Source organism: Saccostrea cucullata, unplaced genomic scaffold (genome assembly GCF_032062105.1).
Source record: "Saccostrea cucullata isolate Sc308-1 unplaced genomic scaffold, CSIRO_AGI_Scuc_v1 ctg10169, whole genome shotgun sequence".
Classification (NCBI taxonomy): Eukaryota; Metazoa; Mollusca; class Bivalvia; order Ostreida; family Ostreidae; genus Saccostrea; species Saccostrea cuccullata.
Window position 1 is genome coordinate 12,501 of NW_026924474.1, and position 11,276 is coordinate 23,776.

The window sequence follows — 11,276 nt, forward strand, 5'->3', positions numbered from 1 at the left end:
TAAGACGAATTCACACAACACACTGTCACGCTAACATGAGTTTACACAACAACGCAGTCTCACTAACACGAGTTTACACAATACACTGTCACGCTTACACGAGTTTACACAATACACTGTCACGCTAACACAAAGTCACAAAACAGGCTGTCTCACTATTCACTAACACAAGTTCGCACCAAATGCTGTTGTGATAACACAATGTCATCCTAATACCATTTCAAACAACACACTGTCATTCTAATACCATTTCACATAACACACTGTCAGGCTAACACGAGTTCACACATCACACTGTCACGCTAACACGAATTCACAAAACAGGCTGTCTCACTATTCACTATCACAAGTTCGCACCAAACGCTGTTGCGATAACACACTGTCATCCTAATACCATTTCACACAACACACTGTCAGGCTAACATGAGTTCACACAACACACTGTCACGCTAACACAAATTCAAAAAACATGCAATATCGCTAACACGAGCTCACATAACAAGCAGTCTGCCTAACACGAGTTCACACAATATGCAATCGCGCTTACACGAGTTCACACAACACACTATCTCTCTAACACCAGTTCACAAGACAAATTTTCAGGATAACAAGTTCACACAACACACTGTCACGCTAACATGAATTCACACAACATGCTGTCTCGTTAATAAGAGTTCACACAACACGCAGTCTCGCTAACACGAGTTTACACAACACGCAGTCTCACTGTCTGACTAACACAGGTTTACACAACACGCAGTCTCACTAACAGGAGTTTACACAACACGAAGTCTCATTAATAAGAGTTCAATCAGCACTCTGTCTAGCTAACACGAGTTTACACAACACACTGTCACACTTACACTTTATACACGATTTCACACAACACGCTGTCCTGCTAACACAAGTTTACGCAACACATCGTCAAGCTAAAAAGAATTCACACAACCCACTGTCAGGCTAACACAATTAAGTTCACAAAACACACTGCCTTGCTAACACAAATTCATACAACACACTGTCTCGCTAACACAAGTTCACACAACACACTCACATTGCTGAGTTTAAAGTAAAGGTCTACCCTAATTTGAAGAGGTTTAACACTAACATATCTCTATATTAGTAAAGAGCTTCAAATTTAAGACAAAAACATTTATGCAGTAATGTTCCTTAACATGCATCTGGCATATAAAATGAATGAGACCTTAAAAACCTCACAGTACATGTTTACTTAGCTAAGTAAAGGTCTAAATTGATGCTATTCAACAATATATATCAACATCTCTAAGTATGTGAATGAGTGAAATTCTCAAATAAATATTATAAATCAAAGTATCAATAAGAAGCTGAGCCTTACATCGCAGGTTCCAATCCCATTGCTAAATGCTTTAGACAGGTTACTCCTATGAGACTGCATAAACCAAGATTCTGTGTCACGGTAGGTGTTAGCACAAAATGGATCTCATACTTCTTAAAGGCAATAAGTGCTGAGTACAAGTCTATATTTGCAGCTAATACCATCCCAAGTGGTGGCACCATGAAATGACTGAAAAATGTATGATATAAGCAAATAAACAAACATTAAACCATTACAGCAGTCTGATCAAACAAAAAAGCAAACTTTCTATTATTACAATTTTTCAAAACAAATTTCTTTTGCAATTTAACTGAGCAATATTTGTCCTTTTTTGTCAGTAAAGTATGATATTAAATAATTAAGACTTTTTGAGAAAATCTATTTATAGCGAGTCCAGACAGCAGCACAAATCCCTGCCCATAATGCGAGCTCTTATGATAAGACCTTGGCAAAAGAAGATTGTGACTTGCACATTGCTCCACACAATTTTTCCGCAGTATACTTTGGACCCACAGTGCTTAGCTTCTTTAACATGTTTAAGCTACATTCAAAATTCATTTCTATTTAATTTGAATTAGTTATCCTTACTCATGTTCACATGGAGCTAATGGGATGTAATTTAACGAGCAATGAATTCATTCGAATTAAACATTTGAATAAACTCTCAGTGTGAACACTGAGCATGGATGCACCAAATGTCAAATGCGGCTTGACAAGCACAATCTAAATTAAAACTAAATAAGTATCTGCCCTCACCCTTATAGTCACACTGTCAATATATAATTAGTTGAATATATTCTGTAACATTAAGTGCAGTTTGAATTATAGAGTATGATCACTATGATAGATAGTAGGACTGTTGAAATTACATCCTCAAATTTAAAAAAAAAATAAATATAAAGCTGTGGGGATTTACAAGGTAAACAGAGAGCGTCTGAACTGTAAAACAGATAATATATCGGTGTGTCTGTGTATTTCAAATAACATCAATGTATGTCACTGTCATGTAATCAGTAGTGTAAATTTTAAGTAATAAAAATATTCTAACCTTCGTTCCAATGGTCCAAGTCAATCATACATTAAAATGTCGCCGTCAGCTCTTTCATCACTCGATACAATTATCACTGGGGAATGATATGATGATCCGAATCCGAAGCAGAGTCAAGAGTGTTCATCCTTGTTAATGTGACTGTCAGAATTTCCTCGTAAACAATTCGCACAAGATTCTTAGAATATATGAATCGGGATAATTCTGCTTAGAATAATGTTCCAGAGAAGTGAAAAAGTACTTCGTAGCTGCAGATTAAATGAGTTTACATGTCTACAAACGGATTCTTTGTTAGAAAATATTCAACTTCACAACTTCAACTTCACAAATCATTCTATTTTCAGTTTGTAAACCATGGCAAACTTGTGGCCGTCTTCGACTCGAAGGGGCACACTAAAAACGGGATATACTAGAGACCTGACAGTTACATGACGTTTTAATTTTTAATAAAATGGTAATATTGAGTATTTTAAATTACTTATGTACAGACTTTATGACTTTGAGGCATATGCTATACACAAGATCAATTGTTTGGAACAGTTACAGACAAATTTGAATCAGAAAAAAAAAAGATGGATCACTTGTAAATTAATATTGATGTAGAGAAATATAGAGATGAAAGAAAAAATAATTCGCCATTTATAAAGCCTAGTTTATCAAAATTAATAAGAAAATATGTTTAGCTCATCCTGGTGAATGTTCTCAGTAACACAAATTATATGTTCTCAAGCTTTCGCAGATAATTGCTGTACGACTTTATAATTGCTGTAATGAAATAATTCTGGTTTCACCTTTTGATCTCCAAATAATTACAATTAAATAGTTGAACACACACGCTCAGCAAACGGGCACAATATTAACATTTACGATCCGTTACCTGTGGCATCGCATATTATTAAGTCATGATTTTGAGCATAAAACACATATTTATTTGTATGATTAAATAAATGATCTTAATTTATTACAAAATAAATGAAATATTTAAAAAAGAGGGGGAGATGTTTCGCACCAAAATCGGTGCGAATCATCCCGGCGCGAAACATCGCAGTGCGAAACAGAATCGGCGCGAAACATCCCGGATTCGGTCAAATCAGGGTTTAGTACATCGCGTCTTTAGTACCTTCCTATTTCCCACAATGCCGCGCGTTGTTTACAAACAAGCGCGAAAAAATCCTCTAAACTAGGTACTAATTATTGTTGTGTACATCATCACATTTTAAAATTATTTGAATAAAAAGAAAACAAAGAAACACCGAATCAAAACTATATCTTTTAGATGCATCAGCTAAAAATGTGCACATGTATGCAGTAAAGGCTTGGCTGGCTATAGTAGACAACTTGTTCCTGAAAGGTTTCTCACATACATGTACTTGTTTTATAAAAAAAACAATTAAATATAGCTGGAAGTTTATTTCTTTTTATATCAAATGACAAGATTTTATAAGTTCGAAATTATTTCAGTCAAACTTTTTCATAATATACCAATATTTTTAGCTATCAGAAAAAAGCGTGTATGAGCCATTAGCCCCTAATTATAGGGGCCAGCCCCTTTTCGTTAATCAAATATGAAAGCTCTCGTAATTACCCACAACTTTTGTATTATATGTCTTACCAAATTATTCTCGGTTTAAAAGTTATTACACAAAAAGGTGCAAAAATTCAAAGAAAAAAATTACTAAAATTTGCCGTTTTATAACTTCCAAACTTTAAGAAATCAGCTATATAATTTTATCGTTGTGCACATCTACAATGTATTGGCTACAAGTTCTCCAACTTTCGTGTAAATATCTTATGTCATTTTTGAGATTTTCAGTGGAAACGAGACATCAAAAATTTTCAATTAAAGGGCAATAACTCACAAATGAAGGCATGCATAAAAAAAACTGAAAACAGGTTTAAATAGGTTTAACTACAAACTATCTATCCTGAAAGGACTTAAGCCAGAATGTACAAAAATCCGCCCTGTCATCGAAACGGATGAAACTTTTTCAAACAATGCTCTTAGATTAGTATATTATATAACATTTTATTTTTTAACAATATCTCTTCTAGTTTTATTTTTACAGCTGTTTGAATTTGGTATTGTTCTCAATGTTAATTCTACAACGTCATGACGTTGCCGTTACTTACTTTAACGTCAAGACGTCAATCATATATACTTTAACGTCATGATGTGAACTTAATTAGTAATAAACATATCATATATATTCTAAAGAGGAGAAAATTCAATTATTTTTATATAAATCTCAATTTATCATGGTCTTTTCAAAGAAATTCTGAGGCATGGAAAAGAGTTTAGTGTTTGCTTTTCTTATAGTATGTACTTCTCTAAAGAAAATATATATACTTCATAAGCAGTAAAGCTGTTTACCATTTTACAAATGTAACAGTGTCAGTTTAAAATAATAATAACAACAAAATTATCAGTATCGTAAACATTTGTATTTCTTGCTCCAATAGTATTCATAACAATACATAAAATATTGAAGTAAACTTCACTTTAACATATTTTTAAGGTAAATCATGAAAATACATAAATCAGAAAATGTGTATATGCAAAGTCAAGCTATGCCTTTTTACTGATTATTGCTACAATATCACACCCGACATAAATCTCACACATGAAATTATTTAAGGAATGAATTTAATAGCTACCCATTTCATACGGTATAAACTGGGTTGGGGCAGTTTACGCTTTATAAACCGCGAAGCGGTTTATAAAAAAGCGTAAACTGTTCCAACCCAGTTTATACCGTATAAAATGGGTAGCTATTAAATTCATTGCTTATAATTTAATTTTCATTCATTTGATGTAAGAAAAAAAAGAATATTGTTCTGACAAAATGACAAAATTTGAATGTAACGTCAGGCGGATTGATACGTTTTTGACGAAAGTCATTGTGACGTAGGCAACCCATTTTATACGATATGAAGTAAATTTTTTATCCAATCAAATACAGCGTTACAACCAGAATTAAATTATAAACAGGTAAATTGAAAAATAACACTCTACATGCAGAGTGGCCCAATTTCTGCATCCGACTTAAAACTCACACATGAGATTATAAACAGGTAAATTGAAAAATAACACTTTACATGAGATTATAAACAGGTATATTGAAAATTAACACTCTACATGCGGAGCGGCCCAATTTCCGCATCCGACTTAAAACTCACACATGAGATTATATACAGTCAAATTGAAAAATAACACTCTACATGGGATTATAAACAGGTATATTGAAAAAATAACACTCTACATGCGGAGCGGCCCAATTTCCGCATCCGACTTAAAACTCACACATGAGATTATAAACAAGTAAATTGAAAAATAACACTCTACATGCAGAGCGGCCCAATTTCCGCATCCGACTTAAAACTCACACATGAGATTATAAACAGGTAAATTGAAAAATAATACTTTACATGAGATTATAAACAGGTATATTGAAAAATAACACTCTACATGCAGAGCGGCCCAATTTCCGCATCCGACTTAAAACTCACACATGAGATTATATACAAGCAAATTGAAAAATAACACTCTACATGAGATTATAAACAGGTAAATTGAAAAAATAACACTCTACATGCTGAGCGGCCAAATTTCCGCATCCGACTTAAAACTCATACACGAGATTATAAACAGGTAAATTGAAAAAATAACACTCTACATGTGTAGTGGCCAAATTTCCACATCCGACTTAAAACTCACACATGAGATTATAAACAGGTATATTGAAAAATAACACTCTACATGAGAATATAAACAGGTATATTTAAAAAATTACACTCTACATGCGGAGCGGCCCAATATCCGCATCCGACTTAAAACTCACACATGAGATTATATACAGGCAAATTGAAAAATAACACTCTACATGGGATTATAAACAGGTATATTGAAAAAATAACACTCTACATGCGGAGCGGTCCAATTTCCGCATCCGACTTAAAACTCACACATGAGATTATAACAAGTAAATTGAAAAATAACACTCTACATGCAGAGCGGCCCAATTTCCGCATCCGACTTAAAACTCACACATGAGATTATAAACAGGTATATTGAAAAATAACACTCTACATGAGAATATAAACAGGTATATTTAAAAAATTACACTCTACATGCGGAGCGGCCCAATTTCCGCATCCGACTTAAAACTCACACATGAGATTATAAACAGGTTAATTGAAAAAATAACACTCTACATGCTGAGCGGCCTAATTTCCGCATCCGACTTAAAACTCACACATGAGATTATAAACAGGTTAATTGAAAAATGATACTCTACATGCGGAGCGGCCCAATATCCGCATCCGACTTAAAACTCACACATGAGATTATAAACAGGTAAATTGAAAAATGATACTCTACATGCGGAGCGGCCCAATTTCCGCATCCGACTTAAAACTCACACATGAGATTATAAACAGGTAAGTTGAAAAATAACACTCTACATGCAGAGTGGCCCAATTTCCGCATCCTACTTAAAACTCACACATGAGATTATAAACAGGTAAATTGAAAAATAACACTTTACATGAGATTATAAACAGGTAAATTGAAAAATAACACTTTACATGAGATTATAAACAGGTATATTGAAAAAATAACACTCTACATGCTGAGCGGCCCAATTTCCGCATCCGACTTAAAACTCACACATGAGATTATAAACAAGTTAATTGAAAAATGATACTCTACATGCTGAGCGGCCCAATTTCCGCATCCGACTTAAAACTCACACAGCAGATTAAACAAGTAAATTGAAAAAATAACATAATTTTTTTAAAAACATTATATACAACCGATACAGTGTATATAAAATAACAATGAATAAAATACAATTAACATTAACTAACTGTTCACTCCTCGGGGGAACACTTTCACAGCTACTGTCATCACTGTCAGACTCGTCCAAAGCAGGTGGGATGTCAGCTGCATCAAGGACATGCTCACTCCAGTCACGCACACCATATGTCCTTTGTTCATGTCTTCCTTTTGCCAGGTACCAAATGATGGCTGCTATGTGAGAGCACATGCCTACAACTCTGGCACCCGCTCTGCAGGTACAATACCATGCCTCTACAGAGTAATCAGAATACTCAATCCAAACTAAATACTGCTTTGATGATGTGTGCCGACTCTGAATTTTCACCTTTAGGAGCCTATCATTTTCTTTATGGAAGAAAATATCACATCCTCCCTCAATGTGTTCTTGAATATAGCTACGAGAGAGCTTCAATTGATAGGTGCCACAAGTCAAATTCCGCAACTGATCCTCATCGAACATGGGGAAATTCTGAATTTCACATTCAAGAACTGTTTGCCATTGAGTAGATCTTCTGTTAAGTCCATTCTCTTGAACCATTCGTTTGAGATTATTCACCTATTAAGAAAGCCATACGCATGTAATTATAACTTATATGCTGATGTATTCAAGGGAGATGAGCAAGATGAAATTTAAAAAAGTTAAATGTATTCTTAAATGCAGATTTTTGCAGCTGCTCAATTACTAGTACATTAAGGTATTAGACAAACAATCAATTGTGCAACTTAAATACCTGTTTGGACAGATAGAGCATTTTTGCTGCCTCTGCATCATCAGCCTCAGTGTTTTGCTTTTACTCAGGGGTGGGGGAATTTTTGAAGTGGGAAACTATCCTGACATAGTCACCGATGAAGGGAATTTGATTAGTGGGAGGTTTTTCCCAAAAATCGCCACCTCTTGATGCGTGCGTTTGAAGATTCCACTACCCATCTGACCTAAAAAATATTTTTCAAAACTTATTCATAGTAATATATATTTTCACAAGAAATTGTAAATAACTTTATTGTAGAATTTACATGTTATTTACCTTTGTTACAAGTCTGCTCATATTTGCATCATCAGTGGTCATTTGGTTTTGTCCTTTAGCAGAAATCGGGGCATTTCTGCCTGGATTCCAAGATCTTCAAGCAGAGGCAAAGCTCTCTGAACCCCCGGGCAACAATAAAGATGTGTCTTCACTTAGCCAGCTCCGAATATCTTCAGCATTTGTTTTGATGAGGTTGGAGAATTATATCATTTTTTTATTTACGGTTTGGGCCTAAGATTGAGCAAAATAACCAGTAGTAGTTACGATAACCATAGGCTTGATTAGTGGTCTCCCCTTGTATGCTGTAAGAACGTCTTTGGAGTGGAAATTATTCTCTTTGCTGTGTATATGTAAGTGCCATCCAGTACCAATATGGCCTGTTTCTTCTCGATGTTACCAAACAATGTCTGTGCTAGCTGTCGTGTATGGTCTTCGATGACTTCCTCTCTTCTTATGTGTTCAAACCCAAGATGGTGTGGCACAAAGCTGATCATCAATGCTGCTCTTACAGCACTAACAGCCCTCCTCAAACTGGATTTGGAAGTTTGGGAAAAATGTTTACAGTATTTGATTTGACAAGCCATCTTTTTTGCACAGGAATATGGCAACAGATTTTCTTAACTCCTAGACGGTGTTGGTTTCACTTCTCTTTTACAGCGTCACATATTGTATGGAAATCTTCCTTGTTTAGTCCCAGCAAAGACAAATAGTCTGTATCGGTCAGAGTCGTGGTGTCATCAAATTCCAAATAAGACTTGTCATGTTTATGACATAAAACACGCATCTCTTGAAGTAAACTTAGGATGGTAGTTCTGTTAACAAATGCATTGTCTGTCGTCGGTAATTGCTGAATTGTATCAGTTGTGAAGCGTTCATTTTCCACATGACCAGGGCAACATCTATTTCCGGATGGAATTAATACATTGTGTTCAATAAAAACAGATGTGCGGCATTCTGGTGACACTACTATCAATTTGGGCCCTGGTTTCTTACAAACGATACAATAGGCATGAGTCTTTGCAGTGGATTTTAGGTGCAAGGATACAGATGGTGGACTGGAGAGATGTTTTCTGTTGTCATTTGTTTCGGACGCTGGAAATTCCCTGTGAATTGTGGTAGAGCAGGGTGTTGCAGATGATTTTTGGCATGAAAATCTCTGTAATAATTGCTTCTACATTTGCTGCAGATGACAGAATTTTCCCCTTTCCCTTTCCCCCATAAACCTTTTTTTTAAATATTTTCTTATGCCTTTGTCAAAATGTCCTTTTATTGGGTTTTGTTCTTTTAGAGCACAATACACAGTTGAAGTATTCTGTTTTTTGTCCTGGCATTATCTGAAATTAAATACAAGAACATTTACATTTTATAAATTATTATCCAGGCTAATTATGAAAAATAATTCGTTTTACCTTTCCAACTGAATAAAATGATTTTTTTTTTTTTCTGCCATAATTATACCCCCGCTTGAAAAACGGTAGGGTATATGTAATCGGTATATCCATCCGTTGTTTTGTCTGTCCGTCTGTTATGTTTGGGGTATCCATTCTTATCCACAACTATAGCTCCTCTCATACCACTGAAGGAAATTTAATGAAACTTTCACAGAATCTTTATTACATATTGACATTGTGCACCTCCTATTATACTTTTTGATCCGACACATATTTTGGATTTCCCACAGCAACACATGGACACTGCCATTATATTCATATGGGAGGCGGTGGATATCATTTAGTGAGCTCATTGCTCACAGCCCAAATGAAAAAGAAATCTAACAAAAAAGGGTACTTTCAAAATATCTTCAAAACACTACCAAATCATACTTTTATATTTTCTTAGTATGTTTTGAAAGTGTTCATTTAAAAAAATAATGCTATACTTTACAGGATGGGGTGGCATGGTTTTTGTTAATGTTTCATTACAATGTTGGTGTTTTATTAATGTTTCATTACACTCTGCAGAATGAAATTGCATTTTGAAAGTGTTTCATTATACTTGTCTGCATCAAATTAATATTTTGTTAGCATTTCATTTGATTAACAGACATGTTAAGGGGGCTTATCTAAGAGCAGTAAAATCTTCCAAGAACAACTTATCTATTTATATTCTGTGTTACTAGTTTTGCGCCAATTTTCAAACCACCAGCACTAGGTCAGAGAGAAACAAAGAGATTGGTGAAGGGACATGTAAAGTGTTTTTATATATTATCCCCATTTGGAAAAAAAAAAATCAGGGTGAATCTGGATATAACAGAGGTATTTATTTATTGCATGACATAAAGTTCTTTTAAACTGGACTACATGCAGTTAAACCTTCAATCTGTGAATGTGGATGTGTATATGGCCTGTTTTTATTGGGTTTTTGTTCATTTTAAGATTGATACCTTTAATCCATATACTACCCAGCTTAATTAGATCAGTTTTAAGCACTGGGTTAAATGAATTATAATTATACTTGAAAATTCTTTGAAAATGTATGTGAATGGAGAAATGGTCATTGGATTGAGAATTATATCTCTTACACCAAAGGATTTCACTGCAGAGAATGATTGATATAAGAGAGTGATCATGAATCGAACTTTTTTTTTAATGTTGGAATGGTGTGCTATTGTCTATTGAACAATAATGTCAAACCTGGAATTCAAAATACTGTAAACAAGATGTTTATACATGTAATGTTTCAATATAAGACTGTGTTTAGATGTTTTCAAAGACTTGTGAATTTGCTAATTATAATTTTAAAAATTCAAATTTAGTGGTTTTTTATATTTGTTACTTATGCTTTGTTAGTATTTTGTTAGAGTGTTTTGTTAGCCTCATTTGCATGTGATTTTCTATACTAATGGAATACTATCAAAACACAGTGTTTTGTTAGTAGTTTGTTAGAGTGTTTGTAAGTATTTTGTTAAAGCGTTTTGTTAGTAGTTTGTTAGAGTGTTTTCAAAGTAACTTGTTATAGTGTTTTGTTAGCTCATTTGCATGTGATTTGCTATACTATCAAAACACTTTC

The 11,276-nt window shown here is 34.3% G+C and overlaps 1 protein-coding gene and 1 long non-coding RNA gene across 2 annotated transcripts in view; both read right to left on the minus strand.

Annotated features, from left to right (window-relative positions):
* LOC134266517 (uncharacterized) overlaps positions 1-2,659 on the minus strand; it is a 9,841-nt gene extending 7,182 nt beyond the window's left edge. Inside the window, exons 1-2 of the long non-coding RNA XR_009991988.1 lie at positions 2,406-2,659; positions 1,358-1,546 (exon numbers count right to left, since the gene is read on the minus strand). This is a non-coding gene — a long non-coding RNA (uncharacterized LOC134266517). The remainder of the gene's footprint in view (positions 1-1,357; positions 1,547-2,405) is intronic.
* A 4,450-nt stretch (positions 2,660-7,109) lies between these two features.
* On the minus strand, positions 7,110-8,020 carry LOC134266518 (uncharacterized). Its single transcript, XM_062748742.1, has 3 exons — positions 7,974-8,020; positions 7,272-7,798; positions 7,110-7,149 (listed from the first exon to the last, which is right to left on the minus strand). Exons 1-3 carry the CDS (start codon positions 7,992-7,994, stop codon positions 7,110-7,112), a joined length of 588 nt encoding a protein of 195 aa, XP_062604726.1. The 5' UTR covers positions 7,995-8,020.
* Positions 8,021-11,276: the final 3,256 nt, after the last annotated feature.